At 44.3% G+C, this 27,326-nt stretch overlaps 1 protein-coding gene across 2 annotated transcripts in view; it reads right to left on the bottom strand.

Moving 5' to 3' along the window:
* Window positions 1–5,505: 5,505 nt before the first annotated feature.
* KCNQ5 (potassium voltage-gated channel subfamily Q member 5) overlaps window positions 5,506–27,326 on the bottom strand; it is a 635,336-nt gene continuing 613,515 nt past the window's right edge. For both annotated transcript variants that reach the window (XM_059731129.1, XM_059731133.1), the window contains 3 exons: window positions 19,882–20,013; window positions 11,405–11,531; window positions 5,506–10,955 (listed from right to left, as the gene is read on the bottom strand). In XM_059731129.1, the coding sequence (XP_059587112.1) occupies window positions 10,011–10,955; window positions 11,405–11,531; window positions 19,882–20,013 (1,204 nt within the window). In that variant the 3' untranslated portion in view covers window positions 5,506–10,010. The remainder of the gene's footprint in view (window positions 10,956–11,404; window positions 11,532–19,881; window positions 20,014–27,326) is intronic.

Here is a 27,326-nt window from a genome sequence, read left to right as displayed (position 1 = left end):
TCTGTCCGCACACTGTCCTCTCACGGTGTGCTACAGATGTGAAGGCATGGGGCATATAGCAGCAGAGTGCTGGGAGTCCCTCAAATGTCCTATTTGTAAGGGAGAGGTATCATAGGTGCCCGAAGCCTTTGCAAGTATAGTCAGACTCTCTGAGGAACAGTAAAAGCTGGAGGAAGAGAGCAGAGGAGAGGAAGAGTTGGAGACAGGTAGAAATGATGGAAAGAACCCTACAGGAGGGTGAAACAGAGGAGGGGGCAAAATATCTGTGATTGAGGCAGTGCAAGAGGAGTTAGGAGATAGGAGATGGAATGGAAGGGAAGGTGGGAACAGTAAACAACTCAGACATGGAAGTAGGGCAGGGGAAGAAAGAAGACACCCTACAGACAACAGAAGTAGAGATGGAACAAGAGGACAAACCATAGAGACAGGCTGGGAAAAGAAAGAAAATGCAGGAGCTGAAGACCAGGAAGAAGAAACCTGATAATGTGGGAAGGGAGTTGGAGGAAGAGACAGAGAGCAGTTTTCTATCACTAACACCTCTGGGCTCCAGCCCGGTGTGCAGACCAAAAGGTGGGAAGCGGTGGTGAGGTGGAAATATGCAAGCCTTACTAAATGCAAAGTGATCCAGGAGCTTGCAAAGGCTACAGGAATGTAAGTGAGGGAGAGGGAGGAGTCGTGGCACAGATGAATCTTAAAGGGACATTTTAGATGCTTTTTTAAATGAAAACTTCATAATTTTACAAGAAGGAAGCAAAATTTACCACCTGAAACCTGAGACCCTGCTCCTGCCTTTGTTTGACCTAATATGCATTCCAACAGAGCACAGAAATACCTCTCTACAAAAGAGATTCCTGCCCAGAAGAGCATTCCATCTTTCCATTTTTGTGTGAAATATGAAACATCATAACCAGAAGGAAATATAATTCTACATCCTGCTTACCACCAAACAACTTCGGAGTAAAAAGACTTTTTCAAATTTTCTTTGAGCCTAATCTGCACAAAATGAACTGTTCCTAACAGGAGACTTTAACACACCAGCAGCTCTCCTGTGAAATATGAATTTTCATTTCTACCTAGGAGAACTTTTACAATCTTTGCAATCTCCTGTGCCCAAAAGCTTGCAAATAAAGATTTTTTTGCAAATATCTAGTTGGTCTAATAAAAGATATCAGCTCTGCCATGAGTTTTGATTCCTTACAGGGACAGGCACACTCATTTTTAAAACATGCATAAGTGGCATTAACACTAGTTTCACTTAATGTCAGGAGTATCTTAACAAAGAAGAGATGGGAGCAGATTGAACCAAGTAAGGGCAGACATAATCTGCCTACAATAATATGATATAACAGGGGAGAGGGATTATAAATGTGTTGAGAAAAGGTGGAGATAGGGACCATCTTGGTAGTCAAGGACAAATGAGAACAAAGTGGCAGGGATAGCAATATTATTTAAGAACCAAAGCAGGTAGAAGTCATCAGTGGCAGGTTGCAACAAATGATGGGAGAACAGAATTAGTAATTTTCAATGTATATGCACCACTGGAGAGGGACGGAAGGAATGAACTGCTTTGAAAGCTTAGCAGTTTATATGGTCAGAGGGAGACTGTGCATAATAGTGGGAGATTTCAATTGTATAATGAATGTGGGTGACAGAACTGGGGAAGGAGGAAATAGAGCTTTAAACAGTTCATCCAGACTGTTAACAAATATAATAAAAGAAGAGTCACAAAGAGATGTGTGTGGGCAAGGTGGAAAGTTTTCACTAGAATAGACCCCAATGGAAAGAAATAATCAAGAACTGACTTTGTGCTTGTATCAAAAGAAATAGGGATAAGGAAGAAAGAAACACATGGCTTTTAGTGATCACTGGATGCTGAAGGTAGAAATGAATTTTGATAAGAGTCTCATGAAAGGGAAGGGACTATCGAAGTTAAATGCTGTTACAAGATGAAGAGATATGTCAAGTTTACACAAGACAGTATGAGGGGTAAAGAACATGCTGGGTTCTGTGGTCCAGCATGTGGGACCTGGCATGGGACACACTGTGCCACAACCCCATCTGCTGATGTTGTGACCCCATTTGAAGTTGCGACCCACAGTTTGGGAACCACTGAGTTAGAGATAGACTTTCGATGGAACAGGTGCTAAAGTATACATCAGACAATGGAGAAGCGATAGAGGCTAAATTAAATAAATCGAAAAGCACCATAATGGGAGTGGGGCACTTCAAGGACTTGGAGAATTTGGGCCTTCAAATATGAGAGATAAATCGGAGTGGTAGGGATCTTGATGGACACGGAAGGGAAAGGTAATACAGCATGGGAAAAAGTGATGGCAAAGCTATGGCAAATACTTTGTTTATGGTCTTGAGGGACACTGTCCTTTGTCAGAAACATGGCAGTGTTTAAGACTATGCTACTGCTGTTTATTCTATATATAGAAATTATATTCCCACCAGTGTGGTGGCAGATAGTAAAAGTACAAAGGGACATGTGTGTTCTTCTGGAACGCCAAAAGAAGAAAGTTGGCTAGAGGTAAAGTGTACAAAGCAAAAGAGATGGGGGGAAAGGCAGTTGTCAGACTTGGGATTGTTCATCTATGTGAAATCTGTAAGCATGATATGCAAGGCAGTAATGGAGGGAGAAGGGAAAGCAGGGCATATCACCCCATTTCATGCAGCTGCAATTTTTAGGAAATAGGGAGCGTATCAGACCTTTCTGAAGACTGCATGTGTCTGGCAACCACCGAGTCATTACATTAGGATGGAAGGATTCATGCTGAAGTATAAAATAGGGAAGGTAGGGCTGGAGTTCTTGAAGGATCGTAAGAAATTGATGGAAGTGGTAAGGGGAGGTAGACAGGATGGTGCTGGTAGGAAATTTCACAGAAGGACAAGTGAAGAAGGTGTGAGGAGCGGTGGTGGGTAAACAACTAAAAGGTAAACATACTGACCTAGTGTGGATGGTTGTGTGAAATACCTTGCTGGTGAGAGAAGTACAACACAGATGGGGCTTAATGAGCTCACCAAGGCGCCCAAGGGAGAGGTGTGCAGAAGCAAAAACAGTGGGACATATTGTGGGACTGTGGGAAAGGATCTGCCGCTTTCTGAGTGTCACCAAAATAAACCTGTTATTAGCACAGGTGTTACTATATGGATTCATACTAAAGGGACCAAAGGAAATGTTATTAAGAACTTTATTAGCACATGTTAAAACTATTTTATGCAAAGTAAGAAACCTCTGGGGTGTTTAAGGGGTTGACTTTCACTGAAAGAGAGTGCCTGCACTTAAATACTACATCAATCGGGACAAGGAAGAGATCAGAGAGGAAGAGGTGGAGAAGAAGTGGAGGAAAAAGGACTGAACACACTTGTTTCATTACACCAACAGAGAGGACTAATGGGAGCAGCAAAGAGTTTTACATGCTTACTCAGGTAACAGGCAGACAAGGTTCCTAGGGTGAATTTGATATCTTATTAGACCAACCCAAATGGTTGGAGAATAGTTATTAAGCAAGCTTTTGAGTTCAAAAACCCTTCGTCAGGCTAACAGTTTTTCATGGGGTTCTGTATGAAGAAAAATATTTCTGTAAAGGTTTGTTTTTTGTGGGAAGTTGATGTATGTTGTTTAAGGGTTCAATATACATATAGCTGTATATTTCTTCTATTTCTATGATATGAAGTCTTGGGAAGACAAGGATGCGTAGTTTTGTAAGTGTAGGGTGATGTGTATGTTTAAAAAAATTGGTAAAAAAAAAAATGTTCCCATCAGCACCTCAGCCTTTTTGACTAAGATCATATAGCGCAAGCATTTTGGGCACAAAGGGGAGCGTGTCAGGCCTTCTTGCTCTGGCCCTCATGGTGCCAGACTGGTATTATAGTACCTTTAGGTCTGATGCCATTTCCCTGTGGAGGGAACACCTGCTCAGTTTTTTTAAGGGACACACACACACACACACACACACACACACACGCACACACACAAAGTTAGTTTGTCCAATGCGGGTCATGTGTATTAAATATGTGTATTAAATGCAGTTAGCTCAGTGCTGACTGCATTTAATCAACTTCATAGTTGGTTTCTAGTACTGAGCACATGCTGCTTTTGGCAGGAGTTTAATGATAGACAATGTACTTAGTGAGATTTCCTTCTTTGAGATTATAAAACAATGTATACATTATCCGATAATTATAAGTAGTTTTTCAAAATAAATTTAATTAAAATTGCTTATTCAAATAGGTTAATAATAAATACTTTTATTTTAATTATCCTTCCCTTTCATTGTGTTGAGATTGTCCAGTGCCTGGGGTCACAGCAGTTCTCCCTGCCAACTCTTCCTGTTGTCTTTTACTGCCCTACACTTTTCTCTTTTGCTCAGATCCCAGGAAGAATAGAAGTCTCAGTGCAGCATGGAAGGTCTGGTGCTAGATATGGGAACAGAGCTCCTGAGCAGACCTGTCTGCATGTCTGGCCCTGGAAACTGTAGAAAGGGCGGGACTTCTTGTATTATCATGACAGGGCTTCCTGCAGGCACCCTAATACTATGATTTATGATCATTATGCAAAAGCTAGCCAATACTATACTGCCTTATTATGGCTGCTCAGAGGGATCTCCTTTCCCCCTTGGGGCAGGGATCTGGTCTTCAACCTCCTCCATCTCCTGTTGCCATCACTGTATCCCTCCAGCCTATCCCACAACCCTTGACTTCCTGTGCCTCCCTCTCCCTATTTTTCTGATGGGGACTCTGCTGCTCCTCCCAGTTCACATCTTCACAGTATACAATCAGTGGTAGCCATTTTGTTTATGAGCACTGCTTCTTACTGGGTAGCTTCATTTTTACACGCTTGCAGACTGTAGTGATTAACAGGGATCTTTGAAAACTGTTTTCCATGGAAAACTGCAGGAAAACAAGGAATTTGCCTTTTTGCACCCTGCTGCAGCTGATTGACCATGGGGCCCCCGCACTTCGTCTCTGATTGGCAAGAGGCAAAAGCTATGTTTCTGCTGTGGTTTTTGCCTCTTGCTGATTGGTGGCGAGGGAAAGCCAAGCTCCATATATTTATTTACCGAGGGCCCAGGATTGAAAAGTGACTTCAGGTGGGCTCCTTTTGGACACAGTACGGTTCCTTTTTGAAACAGAAGAGAAATCCTTACCCAAGCCCTTGAATCATCTTTAATGCAGTTCTACTAATTGCCTTTCTCTTTTAAAAAAATCTCTTTTTTGGAATTCCTTAGTAATTTTATTAGTGGCTTCCAAATCTCAAACTATTGTATTCCATGAAAACTCTGTACTAAAACATCACACTTATCTATCATATTACATTTGATTATATAAGCTTGTTTTGTGCTATGTTGGTCCACTTGATCCAAAGCTGTATAGAACTTAAAAGCATATTTAAGCAAATCCCAGACATTTTTCACATGTTTGTATGTCTGCAGCCCTGCCCAAGTTGTGTCCACACCATCACCAGTATTTACCTTTCATAATAAAATTAAGGAAACTGACTTACTTTTTAAACCAAACCATTTTTATTAACAACAATATGGATTCAACTTTGTCATGAAGTTACAATTAACATTATAATGTAATGGCTAAAGCCATTGCAGCGTCAGTGGAAGTGTCCTTTATACTTTTCATAACCATTACAAAACCAATATTTTAATACTGCCTCATAAGACATTGGCCAATAGAAGTGTCTCAGAACACTTTCAATGCTTGGTATCTATGGAAGTGTCCCATGTTATTCTGAATAAATGAATGGGAAAGATCTCATGCACTTCCTTTGACACTGCTGGATTTGATTCAGATTTTAAAAACAGATGAATCTTTTTAGACAATGATAACAACTTGTGTGATGTTGCAATCCATTTTAATTAAATCAATTAACACACTTAAAATGTGAAGCAGAAATAGCTGGGCCAAATTCTTTCCTGATTTATCTCTCATTCAACGCCAATGAACCCAATGGGATTACACAAGGTATGAACCAGGAAAAAATTTGGTCCAGTGGGACAAGTTCACTCCTGGATGGATGTAATTCCACTGAGGTGGATGGAGCTGAGCCTGATTTACTCTGAAAAGGGCTGACTTTAGCTCAGTTGGGCTGTCACTCCATTGAAGTCAGTGAAACCACACAAGGACTGAATTTGGCCCCAGACATTTAATCACTTTTTTCATTCCTTTGCTCTTGCATTTTCTTTCCCTGCTAAATTCTCTTTTCTGATTATTCTACTTTTCTCTGTGCTTTTTAAAAAGATTCCCTTCTTTTCATCCCTTTGTATCTTAGTACGTTGTGCGTTACTTTTTATATAGTCAATGTGACATATGGGTTAATTCAGCTAAGCATTAGTTTCCTCAGGAAATAACTGGAATATTATCATTTTCACTTTAAACAGATGCCCAACAAAATGAAGGTTTGAATCTGGATTCCTATCTCAAGCAAAACTCTTGTAGAAGTCAATGGGATTTTTGCTTGAGTAGAGGCTGCAGGTCCAGACCCATAAATAGTATTGTATAGTAGATGTCCTACAATACATCAATAATTCAGTATGACTTGACTTATCACAGAAGGTGTATGGGTAGATTGCCTATCACCATACTGTAATGACAGCTGTCACTTTAAATAGGATTATCTTTAAAACATACGTTATATAAATGTGGGCATTGTGAATAAAAGTGTATGATCTTTGCAATCTTGAACTCTAGGCTAAAACACTATATTCATATTTAAATAAAAACTATAGATCATACGAGCCAGGAGCAAATACAAATTTTTAAATGTATATTCATCATCAAAAACTATTCTCTTCGGTTCTCTCTTCAGTCAGGTACAACAAACATACTAATCAGAAAACAGTTCTTTGTGTAAAGCCAAATCCCGAAGCTCTTACTTAGGGCCAAATTCTGTCCCGTGCAGTCTTCCAACAGATTGTACATCAAGGCAGAATTCGTTCATTACTGACTACTCATGAAAAATTCCTATTACCTACAATGAATTTTGAATTTGTACCAGTAAGTAGCTCAGGACAAGACTTTTAAGGCCAAACCTGGTCCCCACAGAAATCAATAAATTATAGAATTCCACGGAAGCAATGTAGTTCCTATTGTTGTAATTAAAGGTATACTTTGGACACAGGAAACTCCTGATGAGGAAATGTAAAATCAAAACAAACAAGTCCCTCCAGACCACCACAAGTTTGTTCATTATTGTCTCAATTTTCTATCAATAATGTTCATAAATTTACTATACGATTAGAAATTGCTTAAAAATGTAATGGTGAGAATAAAAGAAAAAAGGGACTTTCAACTGTAACGTAAAATGATAAGGTCTTGCTGATTTATTTGTACTCTGTAAAGACATTTACATTTTCATATATAATTTATAGAATTCATTTATGCGCACAAAATTGTATTAAATAAATTAACTTAAAATTAGAAGGACTCAAGCATTTAAGGCAAAGATACATTCTGGGAGAAAAATTATCAGTAAAAACTGATAAATTGGAGGCTCTGAATCTGCAACTGCACTTGCAGGCTGAGTCTGTACACCTATGACATTTCATCATCTTCAGGCAGTAGATGTCAGGGTCTGCTCTTGCAGGTGCAGTTGCAAGATAGGGCCCAGTTTATGATGATTTAATGAAAAAGGGAGGTCAAGCTAATTACTGACACATTTATTAGTTGCCTGTGCCCAAGCTCTTGCCCCTATGTTGGACCTAAATGCAGCCTTATATCTAGAACATTGTGAGATTTCATTTAAAAGGCAAAAAGGCACCATAAAACATTAGATAAAAGAAAAATCCTAAAAACCATTTAGTTTTTAGATACCATACTATACTTTAAATTTACAGATTTGGCCAGACAAACTGCAGACATTCAATTCAATTAATATTTAAATGAACTGAGATGTGGAAAAAACTATTTATCCTCACAAAAATATCTTAGCAATCAAGCTTTACTATGATCAGACAGCACATTGAAGAAGGTAATAAAGGTCAAAGGCGATAAATTATATGGCAAATCAGTGATAGCTAATTGTGCTTCAATATGTCTTTCAGTAATTACCAGCTGAGCTTTGTTCCAGCCTAAATCCTAGAACACAGCTTATCATCCATAGAACCCCTAGCAATAACACAATATATACACTCTAAAGTTTGCATGTATTTCACATAATAAGGTTATCATGTAACATCCAGGAATATTTCTGTAAAGGAAATATGGAGGCAGAAATTACAATGGATTCATAGTAAACAGTTCAAGTCCTTCACAATACAATCTGTAGCATTTAGCCATGGTTAAGACTATAGTGACATTTTTGATATATAATAAATCCTCAGCCTGTTTGGGCCTTGAACAAACAGTGCCCTGAGAGAGCTGGAACTGGCATCCCTGTGCATTTGGAGCTCCTGCTGCTAGAGGGAATTCAGCCCAGGCCAGACTACCCAAGAGTCCACTGTGCATGTAGCTTATAATAGAGGCAGGGGGCAACAAACAAAAAACTTTTTTCATGGGGCAGTTCTTAGGCTACCAAAGGGTTCCAGTGGCAAAGCCCCAGTAAGGACATATAGGCACTAGTACTGCTGCTGAATCTCAGCAGAAGCAAAATATAGGAAGGACATGAAAGGAAGAGATGTCCAGGGAGAATGCAAATTTGCTGTGGGTTTTGAATCTAAAAACTGGGTGGGAGACAGTATGGGGGAGGAGTCTGAGTGTCCTTTCTGGAACATTTATAAAAATGGATCCAATGTTTCTTTGTCTCTTACTCCCACTCTAGCTAATTTAGTCAATTCAATCTCATTTCCTAATTCCTGGCATGGGTTTTTTGGGGAAGAAGCATTAGCTGTCTGTGACTGACAGACTGGAATTCAAAAATCTTTTTCCTCTGTCTATACCTCCCTTCATTATTTATTTTCCTTCCCTCCATTTAAATCCATATTTTCTTTCCCTTCTTATTGTCTCTCTCTCTCTCCCTTTCTCCTCACCTTCAGTGTAGTCTGTCTGTCTGTCTCGCTTGCTCTTTTCCTTCTCCCTTACCGGCTTTCCCGCCCCCCTGCTTTCAATTCCCCATATGTTGTCACTTTCTTGTCATTCCCAGACTTCTGAAGTACTATTAAGCAGCATCAGGTTGCAACTGTGAGTACTTGTGCCACTTTCAGGGCAGAAGGAGGTATTGCTTCTATGATAACAGCAGTACCTAGTCCTCTCCTGTAGATACGACTATTGTCAAAATGCTTCACATCCACTGGCTGGCACATTAGTAAGACTGGAGTAAGGAAAGCTGCCCCTGAATTTTTTATACAATTGCCTAGATTATCCACCTTTAAGGCTGGCCCTGATCCTTAGAATTTATACATTTCATAGCAAAAGAATGTTCTTCTTATAAAGAACAACTTGAAAGTGGTGTGCAAATTACTTTTGCCACAACACTAAATCACCAAAAAATATACAGAAATTAACATTCTATGTCTCAGAGCATTAAAATAACTGATTAATGATGAGTTAATGTGTATATCTTGCAACTAGCAGCCATTTCTAATCCCATATTACTGGTTTCCTTGGTACCTTGCTAGCAGCTGTAGATAATATTCTTGTTGTAAACATAAACTATTATCTAATTCAGGACATACATATTTTTAATCCAGAAGCAAAGTGCTTTAAGTCTTATGGTTTTGTTTTTTTTACTTCTGCACTGTAGAAACAGCACTATTTCTAAATGCTCAGATCTTTGCTTTTTGATAAATCCTGCAGCATTAGCTTTGTAGATTACTCATTATTTAAACCTACTGTACTACATGAAAGTGTTGATGTACTGTAGGTATAAATTCAAATTTTAGCCATCATTTAAACATGCATTTTCATGCAGCTAGAAGATATGGGCTCATACAACTGCCTTTCAGATTCTTCCTGATTCTTGCAAGTTTATCATATTAAAAAAGGCTTCCAAAATAGTTCATGCTATGATATGTATGACTAAAGGAATTACTCAGCCAGTGAAGAAAACCCATAAGTTGCTATTTAAGTTTGACATGAGGCAGGCTGAGTGAATCTGTACCATCCCCTGGCTTGAAAATGCTTTGAGATGATCTTGATATTCCAGTCCTTAGAGAGTCAGAGGAGAGAGCTGTTTCCACTAAGGGGTGAGAGATGGCTTCAGTAGTCTCTGTTTCTGCCTCTACTTCCAACTCTTCATCTGTTATAAATAATTTAGACTCTCTCCATTTGGAGTACACTTCTTGGCTACCTCTTGAACCACTGGGGTCACTACCAGCAATCTGTACATTCAGTTCTTCTGTTGACTGTATAAGGTTTTGTACAGATAATGATTTTCCTAAATCCATGTGCACTGTTTTAACAGAGCCCAAAGGTTCTCCTTCGGTATCAAGGCTTTTTCTCCATGAAAGATTCTTTGTCACACTGGGCTGTGCAACTTGTCCATTATCCTTTGATGCAACAAGGCAAGCGGTGACATCAGAAATATTTTCCTGTGTGGTCACAGGGATAATATGAATAGGTTCAGGCCTGCTGATATGCTTGACTGATGAAAAAGGTGGTATTTGTAAGGTGGTTGGAGTTGTTGGCTTACTGGCCTGATTTATTTGGTTTGATATATTATTAGCTATTACTGCTGCAGGTCCATCATTTGGCACTTGCGTTGCTTGACTATGCATAGCTGGACTAAAAGCATAGTAAGCCTGAGTGCTAAATTCATTTGGTGTCAGTATAAGTTGTAGGCCACGTGGCATGTTGGCACTAGCTGATCTGGATACACATCCACTAATTCGTGAAGAATTAGATAAATCCTTGCTGTCCACAGGACTTTGATAATCAGAGGTCTGCTCACATTCAAAAGCTGGCATTTGAAATGAAGCCAAAGTGAGCGCTGATGCAGATCCTTTCCTTAGAACCTGTTGATAGATATCTAATAGACTGTCTAGTTTTGACTCTATGGATTGTACCTGCAGGTCGGGAAAAAAGGTTGAGTACAAAATATTACTTAAAATATTTGTATTTCCAGAATTTCTTTAAACCTAAGCAAATAAAAGGAATGTAACAACCCCTTGAATATAAGCAAATGATCCTTTGTTTCTCTCTAAAGAATAGCTAGTTAGTCTTCAGAACTAACACAGTATTTTAACAGACTGTTCAGCAGCAAGCTAATGTGTTATCTATTAAAAGATGCAGATTCCAGTAAAATCAGGGTTTTTTTTTCCATTTCTACATTTCTGCATACAAAGCAAATGTAAGGTAATAGAATTTGCTGATGTTTTATTTTTAGGACTAAGATGGTGCAGATGCCAGAAAAACTGATTTTACTTTTCACTGAAATCTGAAACTTCTGTTATTAATTATTAAAAAATGTATCCTACACAATAAAACAAAATCATAGTCACAACAGTCACACTACCTGTTTCTCCACCTTGACAACACGCCCTAACATACTAAGGTCATCAGTTGTCTCATTCTCCACAGTATTCTTTTCTCGACTTTTCTTATCTGTTGTGATTTGTCCTTTTCCAAGAATTTGGTCAACACTGAGAGAGAAATCAGAAATGATCAAAATGACAGCCATATAAGTTAGTGTAAAAATGTTTAAGAAGGATGAAGTGGAATAAAGTACACGGAATGATGTTTACAATACTGAGGGAGTATAGAATATGAACCTGTGTAGCAATGAATTCATACTTACTATTATTTGTTAGATGTGTTAAATATCTAATACATGATATAACAGATGCACATTTGTGATGGATATTTTAATCATAAGTTATTGGTACAATCTTGTAGGCACTTACTATTGGGTGCACTGCTAGCTACCAGGAATAGTCCCATTGGCCAAATATATCTATTCATGTTTCAAGGGTCCTAAATTTGTATCTCATTAGTAAGCTAAGGAAATACACACTAGATGAAAGTACTGTAAGGTGAATACACAATTAGATGGATCACTGTGCTCAATAAATAGTCATGGCTCAATAAATGGCTCAATGGAAGGAAGTATTGAGTAGGGGTCTATTCTGGCTCTGGTATTATTTAATATCTTCATTAATGATTTGGAGGATGGGATAGAGTTCATACTTCGCAAATCTCCAGATGACACCAAACTAAAGGGAGTTGCAGATACTCTCTAGAGGGTAGGGCTAGGATTCTGAATAACCTGATAAACTGGAGAAATGGTCTAAAAAGGTCCAAAATCAATCAAATGAAATAGAACAAGGACAAGTATTAAATCCTACACTTTGTTATGATGGAATAATGGTCTTAAACTGCAGCAGGGGAAAGTACCAGGAAAGTTAGATTGGTTAAAAAGTGGCTGACCCAGTCTATGGCAAGATTGATGTAACTGAACTTCTGTACCCATTCCAAGTGTAGCCCCTGGGCTGGGAAACCCTTTTCCTACCCGCCCAGTACCAGACTATTTTGAGTCCTGCCCCAGCCCCTTGCCCCAACCCGTCCTCCCATCCCCAAATGGACAAGCCCCGGCACTTGCAGACCAGCCAGCCCCCTGCCCAAACCTGCCATACCCTCCAATTCCACAAGCTGTTCCTGATGCTAGTTTTACCAACATTCACTGGTGCCAAGAGCCAATTGAAGCAAGCAGGGGTAGGGGTAGGGGTAGGGGTGGCCAGGATCTTGGGCAGTTGGTTTGACAAGGAAGGATTGTTCATCTGTGGGTGAAGAGTTTGGGGGGCTAAAAATAACCACTGGTCAGGGGGAAAGAACTCCCTCAATCCTCTAAAACCTCCCCATTGAGCTGCCAGCCCCCACAATCCCATCACCCCTGCTAATGCCCTCAATCTGCCCACCCCTCCCCGCAACCTAACTTAAATCAGGCTCTTGGGATTGGTGACCAGTAAAAGTGGCTTTGGGATTAGTTTGTGGATTGGGGGCAGTTGGGCTGCAACAGGGGGGTAAGTGGTGGGGATCCTGGGAGGTTTAGTGGGATCAGAAAGACTCTCTGATCCTGCCAGCCCCCACCCATGACCTTCCAGGGTCTCCTGTGGACCCAGCTACCTCTCCTGATTCCTCCCCAAGCCTCCAGATAGACCTTGTTAGCTGCCTAAGCCCCACAAATACCCCTGCTAGTCCCCCCATCCCACCTGGTCCTTCTCTATTCCACCTTAACCTTATCTCAGGCTCCCAGCATCTATCTAATTACTATGTTCAGGGGGCCATTCTTAACCTGATCTAACCCCTCTGAACTTCTGGCTGTAATGTCTGTATTCAGCCCTGTTTGGGTTTGGGTTGAGGCAATATTTCCTTTACTAGCCAATTGCCCGTGAAGAATGACAGAGGGGGGGAGTGGGCAGGGATGGAGCCCTATGCCCCTCCCCTGCACGGGCCCGCTTCCCCTTCTCTCCTGCTGCTTGGGGTTCAGGCCCGCTTCCCCGCTCCCTGCCGCAGCGGTGGAGGGAGAGGAGGAGTGGGCTCAGGCCTGGTGTGGGGGAGGACTGGGGCCAAGGGTGGGGAGAAGCCAGGCCATCGTGGCAGGGGTGGTGGGGGAGCAGTGGGCCCAGGTTGACCTGGCGGTGACGGAGGGATGGGAGAAGCAGGCTTGGGGCCGATGCAGGGATGGGGGAGGAGTGGGCCTAGGTACAAGGCGGGGAGGGCTCGCTCAGGCTCAGTCCTCCTCTCCCTCACCCCCATGTCGGGCTCTGGCTTACTCCTCCCCTCTCCCCATTGCCACTGCCACCACCACAGCATGCCCGCTCCTCCCCCCTCTGCGTTGGGCCTGCTTCTCCCCCCACTGCTGCTGTGTCGGCCCTGCAGGCGGTGATGACTGAAGTGGGGAGGGGCAGGCCGAAGCCAGTGCTGGTGGCCTGGCCCCCCTGCAGTGTCCCAACCACGCTCCCCCCAGCCGCTGTTACCTCCAAGGAGCAAGGGAGGGGGGAAGACCAGCTTTGGTGGCCTTGCCCCCTCCTCCGCTCCATCATCGCCACCTGCAGGGAGCAGCGCAGGGGGGGGAGGCCAACATTGCTGGCCTCGACCCCTGTTCCGTCCACTTTGTTACTACCACCAGCTGCACTGACTTTGCCCCACCCCCCCGCTCTGTCCCCTGTGTCCCCACCATCATGGGGGCACACTACCACCTGTCCAAATGCTTCTTCCCACTCTGATTGACTGTTTGTCACCCAATCAGAGCACGAATAAAGCGTTATGGACAAACAGACAGGCAGACTTAGGCTTTTATAATATTAGATAATTCCCTATATTTATGTGTTTGGGGGAGAATTTTCTAGAATTACCGGAGCTGTTAAGTTCTATAATTTACAGACCTATGACCTTTTCAATATACTTCTCTGAGTCCTCCACATGTGGTAGGAAGAGTAAAATTACCATAAAACAATTATCAGATTTGACAGGCTAGCTGGCAGTGACCTAGCCCAGGGGTTTTGAAAGGGCAAAAGATGATTGGAGGACTTGGGATTCCCTTTCCTCACTAATCAGGCCCCAGAGAGTCACCCCTCATGTCCCCTGATTGGCCCCTTGGGCCACCTGGAGGGGGATAAAAGAGCACAGCTGACTCAGGGAGAGAGACCAGCGAGGGACCACAAGGAAGGAGCTTCAAAGAGCTGGCAAGAGCTGAGCCAGTGGGGCAGAAGCAATTGCCCCAGAAGAGCCTGAAGGAGCAGGACCAGCAGGCAGCAGTTGGACCCTCAGCAGCACAGTGTGTGGCTGGCAGGAGCTGCTTCCTGCTGGGCTCCAGGATCCCCTACGAGAGGCTGTGGCCAGCAGGAGAGGTTTCCTGCTTCAGCAAGGATCTGAGCAGTGACCTGAGAGGTTCCCAGCTCTGCTTCCGGCTCCTCCAATCAGAGGCCAGGCAGCTCAAGGTGAGGCCAGGGCTCCAGGAGGGTCAAGACCCCTAGCAGCTTGGAGCAGTACCAGTGCTGGTGGCTGTGTAGCAGTGTTTCTGCCTAATACATAGGAAATCCAAGTTCAAGCCCCAGCTTTGGTGACTTGGGGTGAGTGAGCTAACAAGGAGAAATTCCTCTTGCAGTGGAAAGGAGCCATTGTGCTTTCTTCCCTTCCAGGTACCTAGGCCCTATATTTTTTTGTCTTTTGACATTTTGTATTTTGTGCCTTTTTATATTTCCCCAACCAGTATTGTTTGCTCTGCTGTTTGTGTTTTATATTTTGTTAACCCTGTCTTTTGTCAATGATTGTAAATGTCTAACCTTTGTTGAATCCTGCCCCCTTGGGGCACTGTAGTGTCCACTATACCCCCTGATTATGCCTGTTATGTTCCCAGTATTGTTCCCCCATTAAAAGGTATATGCTTAAGTCCCCAGTGGTGGTCTGGCTCTGCTCTATAGGGGGAGGAGAGTCCCTATACCTCCCACAGTGCTTGTGCACCTGCTTTGATCCCTTCAATTGGAGAGGGGGTACCTTTTGGACTACCGCCCAGGTTACAAAGAAAAGAGATCCACTTAATATAAAAGGCGCTAAGGGTGTGGATGAATAAACTGTGAGGCTTTCTGGGTTTTAGAAAACCTTCCTAGCTCTCTTGCACTGTCAGGAGAGCTCTTATGTTAAATGGATGTTAAAAATACAGTGGGAACTACATGCAACTTGTAGATAATCTCCCAGAGGGAGGAAATTCAAAATAAGGTGTGAATTTTCACCCCACCATCTGTGTCTATGACTCCTTCTACACATTACAGGTATTGCGCAACCAGCTGATTAACAGCACAATTTGAAACCAGCAACGTGTGCAAAGTACTTATCATGCCATATAAAGCTCCAACCAACTATGAAGTTAGACTTCGAAAATGTGTACTAACTTTATAGCTGGTTGCTATTGAGCTTTAGTTTGCACCAGTAGCAGACCCTGTCATTTGGTCCTGTCAGCTGACGGGGCTCCCAGATGCAGGGGTGCTGCAAACACTGAGTCCTGATAGTGTGTCTCCTACTAGGACCCAGTTAGGTCATGGCAGCTGCAGGGTGTGGCTGCTATCTCCCAGCCCTGGGGGTGCATGGAGCCCCCAGGACTGGGAAATTGCAGCTGCTGTCAGGGCCATCCCTGGGGGATGCGAATCAGGGCAACCACTCCGGGCCTTGCACTTTGGGGGCCCCCGCAGTGCTGGGTGGAGCAGCCACAGTGACTGTGCCACCGCCACTTGCTTCGAGTCCAGCCACTCACTAACCCCCTCCCCCTCGGCTGCCAGTGCAGCTGCTGTCAATGGCTGCAGCAGCTTCTTTGGGTCCGGGGAGGGTGAGATTGGAGTGGCAGCGGGGCCCTGCATAGGCTGATTTGTCCTGGGCCCTGCACCCTGCTCAGGTTGGATCCTGCTCTGGCTGCTGTTGTCTTCCAGCTTGTGGTGCACCCCTGAGACTGGGAGATCCTGGCAGCTGCATCACCCAGCCACAGGGGTGTGTGGGGTGCCCCTGTGGCTGGGAGTCCCTCAAGTGAGGGCAACCATAGGAGCTTGCTTTTTGCCTAGGATCAGGCTCTCTGTGCACCAGCAATAAGGCATGATAGGATCTAATGCATGATCCCAGAACTGCACTTCCTGCCATGCGCATGTGGCATGGCAGGAGGAGTAATTGTATGGATGTAGTCACAGATGTAATGGGGCCAAAAATGTAATTGCTTTTAAAATAAACTGATCAAGCATTATATGAGGTGGTTGACTGCAAAAGCATGGGACTGGGCTTGGTGACCCAGGAGGTCTCTTCTATTACTATGATCTTGGGACTGTATCCCGTGCAATGCTTAATTAAATCCATACCCAGCAATCATTCCCAAGGGCTGGACCCTGACACAATGCAGAATAATGGCAATGAAGACTGGTTGGCTATAGGTAGTCAGTGACAAGGTGCAGCAGGAAGGACTTGACCTCTGGAAGTCCCTTCCAGCCCCACTTCTCTAGGATTCTGTTCACTTCTGACACTTGGTTTTCAGTTCTCACCACGTGTAATTAAAGTGTTGGACTCGTTTCCCCAAGATGTGTTGGAAGCTGAGAGTGTAGCCAGATTCACCAAGGGATTGGACACACTCATGAAGGGAAGGGGCATAAGTAGCTACTGAACATGGGACTTAGGGATACAGCCCCTGATATGGGACTTCCTAGACCTTAAATGCTGGATGTTGCAAGTGAGAGAGAAACCCTGGTTACTCTCCCTTCCAGCACCAGCCCTCTGCCACTGTGTGATGCAGGAGATCGGGCAAGACGGACCTACAGTACAACCTTGGTGGGGATGGGCTGGACCTGATAATCTCAAGAGGTCCCTTCCAGCCCCTAACATCTATGAATCTATGAATATGCTCATACCAGTCCACTCTATAAATGAGAGGGGCATACAGACTCTCCAACACTTTCTGTAATCGGGAGAGTGGGAGGAGATGGAAAGGGGTTGCTACAACTCTTCTGCTCCTCCCTAGTGGCCACAACAGTAGTCAGCTCTGGTTAAAGCAGTGGTTCTCAATCTTTTTTTAGATTCCCTTTGTTAGACTCAAGGCACCCCTCAGAAAATACCAGCTCTTGGTTTTCACTTGCTTCTTGATTACTTAAAAATAACAGAACAATTCTTCTGTTGCAAAGAGCACAGAGCACAACAGGTCAGAACATTTTTGACACTGGATTTCTATTTGAACTTCCTGGGCACATCCGGACGAGCGTGCACGTGCCTGTTGTGGCATCTCAAAGCAGTTTCAGACACTGCAAGAAGCATGCTGGGAATGGAAAAATGTTCCCTGTGCTACATAGTTGCAGTATGGGCTCTAAATCTGATACCTGGAAATCCAGGTATTAAAAAAAAAAACCTGCGGAAAAAAGTGGGGTCCTCCAGAGAGATGCTCTGGCACACGGCCAGAGAGTCTCTATGGCTGCCCCATGCCCCAGTGCCCCAGCATGCTGCCTTAGCAAAGCTGCAGCAGTGGATCAGATCTGCACAGAGCAGGGGGACTATGGGCTGAGTGGGGGTGGGGAGAGCAGGCAGGGGACCCACCCCTTCTGAACAGTTTCCCCCCCACTCCACAGTCCCTCCACCCAGAGTCCCCCCATGTGGGGGTGGGAGGGACTGGAGGTATGGGGGGGACTGTGGGTGAAAGGACTGTGGGGGTGTGGCGGATTGTGTATGTGGGCATGGAGGGACTGTGGGTGAGGGGGACTGCTCAGGAGGGGTGGGTCCCCTGCCCACCCCCCCTGCTCAGGCCATAGCCCCCCTGCTCAGTGTACAGCCTCCCTGCATGGCCCATAGCTCCCCCATAGCAGCAGCAGTGGCCATTAGGGCACTCATGGCCTGGTACTGACTGGCAGAGCCCCCTGGCAGGACAGTGTGGTCCTGGTTGCCTGGTGTCAGATTGGCACCACACGCAGGGGACACGCACCCTCAGGTTCAGCTGGGTCCTGCCTGACCCAATGGCACATGGGACAAACCCCTCAAACCCCTTCCCACAAACCCCATGCTCCTACCCCCCAACCCCATATCCCCCCTACAAATCACACCCTGTGTGTCCAGCCACCAAATGGGATGGGACGGGACCTGCTGGCAGGAGCAACTGCCATACTGCAGCCCTGCCCCATGCCCACACCGGTGTTGGGACATGGACCCCCGCCTGGGGCGGCTCCTGGTCCTAGGAACCACTTGGGTGTGTGATGAGCTGGGGGCAGGTGTGGAGGTGGCAGCAGGGGTGTGTGTGTGAGAAAGAGAGAGATGGGGGTTGGAGATGGGGGAGCACTCCAGGTAGGAGAGACCCCCAAAACTGGGCTTAGAGACCCTCTGCCTGCCTAAAGCAGCTTGTGCAGGGGGAAGCCGGCCTGGGAGGGAAGGTGTTGCCCAGCCTAATCCCTGAACCCCAGTTAAAGGCTTCCCAGGAATAATGTGGGGATTGCTGGGGCCTGGGCACAGGCGCAGGGAGCAGAACAGCAAGGGCTGGCATTGCTCAGAGCCAAAAAGCAGCAAGTGGTAAAGCTGCAGCTGGGCTCACATCCAGGTGTTGGGACAGAGCTGTGGCCAAGAGGGAGCTAGTATGGGGCAGGCAGGGGCTGAGGGGCAGAAGTGAGGGGCACTCGAGTGTGGGTGTGGGTGCCTGCAGAGAACAGGCAAAGTCCTGTTAGTGGACAGTGGGCCCAGAAATTGAGTGAATCTACTAGGCACCAAAGAGATCATTCCAGGACTCAGGGGCAGTCTCCCAATCAATATAAAAGGAACATCAAGGCATGGCAGGTGAGATAGAAAGGTGGGTTATACGGAGGACCTGGAGTAGGGGTAGAGCTAGGATGGCCCACAGGGGACTTCAGGGCAGCTCTCAGGGTCTGCCCTGCCACAGCACCTCAGTTGAGAGTCATAGGCTTGGAGGCTGCTTTTCATTCTGCATGGTCACTCAGCAAAGAACCTGATCTTCACATTCAGTGGAGGGAGCTGGAAAGTTGAGTAACTAAGAAGAGAGCCCAGTTCTGATGTCCCTCATCCTAGTTCTTCATGTGCTCATATGCACCATGTGTTAACCCAGTGACTGTTGCCTGGAGTCAAGAATATAAAAATATTGGATTTGGTCTTGTGTGGAGCTAAGTGCTGTTCAGTTTGATAAGAATGTCTGAGATGGGAAAGCAGACAGACAATTTTCAGTAGTGACTTAATTATTCTTGAAGCATCTGAATGAACAGCCCATCAGTTTCTGAGTGCACTATGAAGACAACAAGGGTATATTTAAAAAAATTCAGATTTTCATTTTTTGGGCACAATTTATGCTCACATTTTTTCCATACACTGTTCAATTGCTGGCCTGATTGCATCCTAAAAAAAGGTAGGCAGGCTGCAACATGTGCAAAAATTTTAGCCAAAAAGAACTTTGATATGTAAAAATGTACAAGATAAGATTGTATACATGACAAGATAAGATTTTTATATAGAAAGGATAAAGGTTTGTTCCTTTCTTACCGTGACTGAAGACTTTTAATTCTGCACAACATATCCAGGTGACCAGCTGAATACTGTTCAATGACATCTTTTACATCATATGGACGTAATGTCTCTTTAAATTTTCTCTTTGCAACATGAAATTTCATGATTCTATGGAAGAAACATTTTCCAGATTAATTGACATACACTCTTCTGAAGTCATAAAGCCACCAGTCAGCTCTATCTAATCACAATACGGGCAGCTGATTTCTTTTAAAATGATCTAAACCAAGGAGATTTTCTTCTGAACTGCAAAGTTATACCCAGTGAGACCCTTATAACTACTGAGGTCATTGCTTTGGAGGTGCCAGATTGTCATGAAAAGAGATGAGGTCACACTGACTTTTAAAAACATAGTAACTTCTTTATAGCTAAAAGTATATGCCCTTTAAGGTGTCCTCTCTCATAATGCCCCAGTTCAGCAAAATTCTGTAGTACGTGTTTCGACATGATTAATTCCACTGATTTTAGTGGGACTACTCATGTCCATAAGGCTGGGCTTAAGCAACTTCTTGAACTATAACCTTAGTTTCCAGGGAACCTTCACAAGTAAATCTCAGCAAAGGAATAAATGTGTCCTGGCATGTAGTGGAATAAATATTCTTCTGATTCTGCCTGTTTGTTCACTGTCAAATAACTAAAATGATAAACACTGACAGGCTAATTGTAAACCTCTTCACATAAGTCAATTTGGGCCTAAAAAAAGAAAGTTTTTATATTTTCTACAGATGAAAAAGTAGGATATACATCTCACTCTGTCTTCCTTGACAGACAGATGCATGGATAGTTATACATTTGAATGACAATTTAGATAAAGAAGTACTTTTGTATGCAATCTAAAGGCTTTCATTCTGTTACCACGAAAATCAATAGTAAAATTCTTACTAACTTTAGTTGGACTGGGATTAGATTCTAAAAAATGTAATTAAAGAAATGTAATTAATATTCTTCATTTTCTTGTGTTCTATTTAAGTATACCACTTTCAGTTTTTAAACTATCTTTAATTTGTGCCTGCAATTTGTTTCTCATTAATTTTTCATTTGTTAATTAAAAGCATTATTCAAACAGGTCAGTAATCTCCTGTTTTAAAACTTTCTTTTGCTGATGTGGGATGAAGTCTTGGAATCTGCAGTCCCCAGATCTGTCATAAGCAAAGATCTAATTCAAGTAAAATTACTGAAGTCCATGGGAACTATGTTTGAATAAGGGTTAGGGGACTTAGTAGGGGTGTGTGAAATGGGCCCTGTTCAATTTGGATTCAGATTCTGCCCGAATCAGGTTTGTTGATTTGGATCACTGTCCCGAATTCAATTCAGCTGAATCCGAATTTGAAGAGTCGATGCTGATTCAAAGAATCAGCAATTTGGCCATAGACACAGCTTTAAATGTATTTTTACATACCTCGAGGTACTAGGTGTAGCTCATGAACACTGTGATGCTGGGGTGGATGGAGCATCCCACAGGCTGCCCCACATGCTTGAGGGCGAACCCAGAAGTGGACGGGAAGTACTTTTGGTCTACGTCCAGGCCTGCCGGGGAGCACACGGGGGTCCCCCGCGACCCCCAGCTCAGCAATCAGCAGCAGGGGGACCCTGAGTGCCCCCCCAGACCCAGGAGGCACCAGTTGCTGAGCCAGGGAGGGCACAGGGGGCCCCCCCCAGCGTGCTCCCCAGTGGACTCGGAAGTGGACTGGAAGTGCTTCTGGTCCACTTCCCGTTCTGCTGGAACAGTGATCTTTGTATTAAATCACAAATTTGAAGAAACATAGGCCAAAAATTTAAGGCATCAAAATAAAAGTGGCAGGGATATTGTAACTCCCACTGGCTTAAGGGGGAGTTGTGGGAGCTTACCACTTGTGACACTGTGAAGTGTTTGTCCCAGTGTTTTTGAGTAAAAGAAATAAAAGGAGAATACTAGCCATAAATTGGAAATCTCTACTGCATAATGGAGGTATACAGGTAGGGAACATTAGACTTTACATCGTTTCATCATGTTAGACATCCAATAACAAGATACAAAGCCAGGGTTATTACTATGTGATAAATAGAGATTCATATTCCTTTAAAAGGAAATCTGTGAAAATTATACTTTATATTTTTATGGCCTTATGACGATAGGTATGCAGAGTTCAATTTGAAATTTATAATGGCACCCTATTGGTTTCTGCACTATATATAAACCAGTTCTTCCGGTGGTACATAATCTTTCTTCACAATGCTTAGTTTGTTGATTTGTCCTATTATCATAAATCCACAGTTGAAATGGTGAAATGGAATATTGTTGGTATAATGCAGGAAATATAACCTTGGATAGAGAAATTAAAAATGAAAAGACCTGTTAGGATTAGTTCAACACCCTGCCAGTTCATAACTGATTTCCCCTGTTTGTAGTGGAAATGGTGCTTTAAATATGCCAAGTAATACAACTTCCTCATTTTTGAATGGGAGACAAATTCCACAAGCAAATGATAGATCTCACTTTTATTTCTGACCTGGAGGAACCTGAAACAGGAACATGGAATATATTGTCTTAGCTCCATAGTGACTTTGAAATGTTCATCAGAGCCTAATCCCCTGTGAATCCAGTTATTCATTGAGATTATGAAAAACTTTCTTGTTTTAAAACAATTCATATCACAAATGTGGATGACTTACAAGAAAATATAGTTGCACTTTTTTTCTTTTGCTTTGGCAGGTAAATACAATTGTCAATTGCACTTTTCACGAAATGCAGCATGAGTGGGAACTGGAAGGTTAGGGACAGAGATTCAAAAAGCCTGAGCCTGAATTGATTTAATCTTTGCAGATTAGTTTAACCTGCTTAGGTTGAACTGGTCTGCAACTGCACAGGCGGTCCCTCTAGACTGAAGAAATGCAAGCACATGCCTGCAGTGGCTCAGGCTAGAAGCCGGGGGACATTAGAGCAGCCCTTCCTTCCCTTCTTCAGTGCTGAACTGGGGGGGGGGGGCATGGCCAGGCCCCAGAAGGTCGCTTTAATTAGGGAGGGATGTAAACCCCCTCCCCCACCTGCACAGTCCCAGGCTTTTCCCCATTCGTTGCTCAAGGGGTGGGTGTGTTGCCAACCCCCAGCCCCTGGCCAACACTCTGAGGCAAAGGTGTGTGGGGGTGTGCAGTACATACATCTGTTGATGATACTGAGCTTTTCAGTCTCCCTCTCCCTCATGGGTGACTGCTGCCTCCTGAGTCAGGGGGGCACATGCCCCCCCAGCAGCTGATCTTGCCAACTGCAGGGGGGTCCCCCGCTGACTGTACACCCCCTGCCCATCACCTAAGCAGGGAGTGCTAGCTGTCAGGGGGTGCACCAGCAGACCCCCTATACATTGCAACTGCTCTCCCTGCTCTTTATACTGCCTGCAAACCTGACAGGCAAGGGAGCCAGCAGGAGGGGCTAATAACACAGTGTTTATCAGTCCTTCAACAAATCAAAAGCCTCTCTCATAAGTTCAAGCTCTTCTTAAACAGCTTTTTCCAAGGAAGGAATGAAGGGCACCCCCTGAGAGCACTGGTGTACCCCCTGAGCAGCTGTGCTTACCACTTAGGCAATGGGCAGTGGTGGCAGGCGGGAGAGCCAGTGTCCCCCCCTGCAAGTGCTGGCCAGGGAGTGGAGTGCCGTGGCGCTCCCAGAAGCAGCCACAGCCACGGCCACAGCCACAGTCACTTCTGGAAGTGGCCATAGTGATAGGCCACAGCAATCTGTTGTCTCGCAATTGGCTGTGGCCTCCTCTCCCCCGCCCCCGGTCAGCGAGATTGGCTGCGGGGGAACACCCCCTGGTCACTGACTGGTCGCGGGGGGGGGGGGCAAGTGACCCTCCTGACTAAGGTGGCACCAGTCTCCTATATGTTGATTAGCTCCAAAAAGCCCTAAGTGGACACTGTTCTGCCTGTCCCAGTGAAATTGGAAACACAGACACCTCTCAGCATCAGCTAGCACAGCACTTCTCAACCTTTTGCACCTTATGTCCCACCAACCATTTTGTCAAAAAACCTTGGTCGCATGAATGGCGCATGCCCCCAGTGGCTGGGGAGGCATGGCGGTGGCGGGAGTGTGGCAGTGGGAGTGCGGCAGCAGTAAGTGGGGGAGCTCTCGCAGATGCCACCAGCACTGGTGGGGGGATGGGGTGGCGAGCACTGACCCAGGGTTGGTGACCACCCACAGCCACTGACGGCAGGGTCGGCAGCAGCCAGTAGGAATCATGGACTGCCCACAGATGCTGCCGGCAGTCTCGGTGGCAGGATGGTGAGTGGCGGCCGCCTGCAGGTTCCTTTTTGCAGGAGGTGCACGTGCATCCATGTGCACCCCCTACACGTCACCCCTGCCTGGTCCTGCCATGGTAAAAACAAAACCCCGCTTTTTACAAGAAGTGTATTTTTATATTTACATGCATTTTAGTATTATATTAATCATTAATAGAAAATGCTAAGGACATTAAAAATTAAAAACTAGAAACTGCAATAATTTTGTTGAGAATGTTTAATTGCTGTAATTGTAGAAAACAAAAAAAAAATAATTCTATTACCAGAAATGAGATAATAATGTAGTAATTATTGAGAAACCTGTGGTTGTGTTTCATTAACAAGTATGTCAATTCTTGGGGTAATGTTTGAATTAGTGACTAGAAGAGCTGCTTTTAGTTGAAGATGGGTTCTTTCCTTCATTTTTACAGTTGCCATGGCAGAGACGGCCTGCTCACAAAGAGTTTTTAAATTGGGTAATGAGTTGAAGTCCTACCTACAGGACCTTTGTGTTCCACCAGTGAGAAACACTAAACTAGCATACCACGTGCCTAGGGTCCGTGGGGCTGGGGTCCATGCTGTGGAGGATGGGAGGGAGGGAGGTGGGGGATTCCTGCTTGAGCAGTGAGCAGTCATGGGGGGTGGCAGGGGGAAGCCAGGCAGACCTTGCTGTGCCTGTATTCTTCGCCAAAGCTCTGGCTAGGAAGCAGAGGGGTGAGGCCAGCTCTGGAGCAGACAGCACAGCCCAGGGCTGCAAAGCATCTGGGATGCTCGAGGACTCTGATTTAACTTAAACCACACCAGGAAGGGGTCTAGGACAGACTGCATAAACCAGTTTGACCCAAATCAGTTAAGTATGATACTACATTCAACCAAGTTTATCTTAAACCAGTTTCAGCCATTTTGAAACTGGTTTATGTGCACTGAACTTATTCTGATGACTTAAACTGGTTTATATGTAATGTGTGTCCTTAGCCAAAGAGTCAAGCCATGGAAGTAGGCCCGGCCACTCTCCTCCCCACCCCCTGCCCACCCTTCCCCCAATTAACTATGCTATTGCAAAGACCAGGTCTAACAAAAAACAAGTTAAATGCTCCAGTGTCTACATTTAAGGAACCTGCCCCATATTATGAAATATAAACCTTAGAGTTTATGTATCTAGACTCCCTGTATAATGCATAGGGGGAGTTAGGCACCAAAGACATTTTTACACATGCTGCAGGGGTGGGTGTGTGTTGGGGGGGAGGGGTTTAATTAGAGTAGTTCCAAGATTTGCTCCAATTAAAACACCCACAGTGCCTCATGTATCAGGGTCCCTGTTTTTCAAAATGGCAACGGGGGCGCTTTAACTAAAGCTCGGTGCATGAGTTTTAGTTAAAGTGCCCCCGCTGCCATTTTGAAGTGCAGAGATGCTGATACATGAGATGTGGAGGCTGGTGGAGCATGCTAATTAGCATGCTCCAGCAGACTCGATTAATCATGTTAGAGTAGCCTCCCCACATGTGTACAGGCACCCTAAGATCGGTGATTCAAAAGACCCAGAAGCTGAACACAGAGCCACTTAGAGTTTATCAACAGGAAATGCTAAACACAGCAGTGTGTCTGAACTCCCATCCCTCTCTGGTACATAGGTCCCCGAGTCAGGGTTTAAGGGAGCACTAGGCTGTACGTTAGGCTGGGCAGGGGCACCTTCCATTCCAGCTATTGAAATTGAAACACTGTGCAGCAACCAATACAAGATTTGCAGGACCAGAAGGAGAGCAAGTAAAAAAGAGCATGACTGTAGTCTAGTGGATAGAGCACTCAGCTGGGAGAAGGGTACCCTAGGTTCTAGTCTCTCTTCCTAGGACAGTTTCTGTACTTTACCTAATGACTGTTTTATGCACAGTACAAAAGCAGTGCTAGGACAGAGCCAAAATCTACATCTCCCGAGAGGGTTCTAACTAGAGATTTTCAGAATAACATTCCCTCTTGTTTACTCTTCTTCTGGCTCCATGGACCTTGCAGTTTTGCTGCAGTGCAGTCAGCTTCAACAAGAGGAGTTGATGGAGCCACCATCCAGTGCACCTTAAAAGCCTGATGGTTAGTGTAACCTCATAGGAAGAGAGAGGTGAGTGAATCCCCCAGGTTGAGGAGACTATAGCATCCAGTTCCAACTTCTGGGCAAATGTTCTAACCACTGGCTGGTGGAACAACTTCCTTGGTAATTTTTTTTGAATGAAGGAGCCATGTCCCCTGTGTTTTGTACTGACCTGAATGCTGTTGGTGTATTCAGTGCCCACCTACCAGTTCAGGACCCTCAAAGGGTTTAGGTGCTGTTTTGCCTAAGATGCAAAGGGGAATTAGGTAAGAGTCGCTCACATTAGGGTAGTTTGGGACATGCATCGAAGACGAAGCAGCAGGTTCCCAGGGAACATACAGGTCAAGAAGAGAGGTGCCTCACAAGCTAAGATGTCTCTGGAGTTATGCAGGTGTTCTTTGGATTTCAATTTTGGACCACCAAGTAGGCACTTAAGTGGACTTAGGTGGCTAAGTGTGATTCTATTCCACCCTGCTTGAGTTTCGAAACATCTGTTAATACATGTTTTTGTAACAACCATCATCTCACCCTTCAGACTGAATTACAAAAAAGCAGAAACCCACCCACCTTTTGTATTTCCCATTTTTCAGACAGCTTAAGCCAGAATGAATATAATCAGAGTTAGGCACTTATGTCCATTTATGCGCCTACTAGGTTGGATAGTCTGGTCCTAAAGTCCACACAAATCGGGTTTTTGCCATCTAACTCCTTTTTTGTTTAATGTGGCCCTGAGTAACAATGGTGTTTTGGAGCTCAGTCTGACTCTAGCTATTTGAGAAAAATATGTTTAAAGATGTCACAATTTCTTCAATACTTCATGGTAAAATATTTTATTATATCATCCAATGGTTTAAAAATGAGAGTCTTTTCCCTTGCCTCCACTGGAACTAGAAGTCCCCTGAGCCTATTGATTTATAATTTACTTCAGTGGAAGTAGAATTAGCCTAATGCTGACTGCTTTGACAAAATCACACCCATAATGAGTATTTGCATTTCTTTCCAGAAATGAGGTCTCATAGTAATTACACCTGCTCTTATTTGGTCATTCTCAGGGTTCTTAAATAGCATTTAGGGCCTTTCTTCACAGCCT

The sequence above is a fragment of the Alligator mississippiensis genome, chromosome 1 (assembly GCF_030867095.1).
Source record: "Alligator mississippiensis isolate rAllMis1 chromosome 1, rAllMis1, whole genome shotgun sequence".
NCBI lineage: Eukaryota > Metazoa > Chordata > Crocodylia > Alligatoridae > Alligator > Alligator mississippiensis.
The sequence above is the reverse complement of the archived record's forward strand: the minus strand, read 5'-3'. Positions and strand labels throughout refer to the sequence as shown.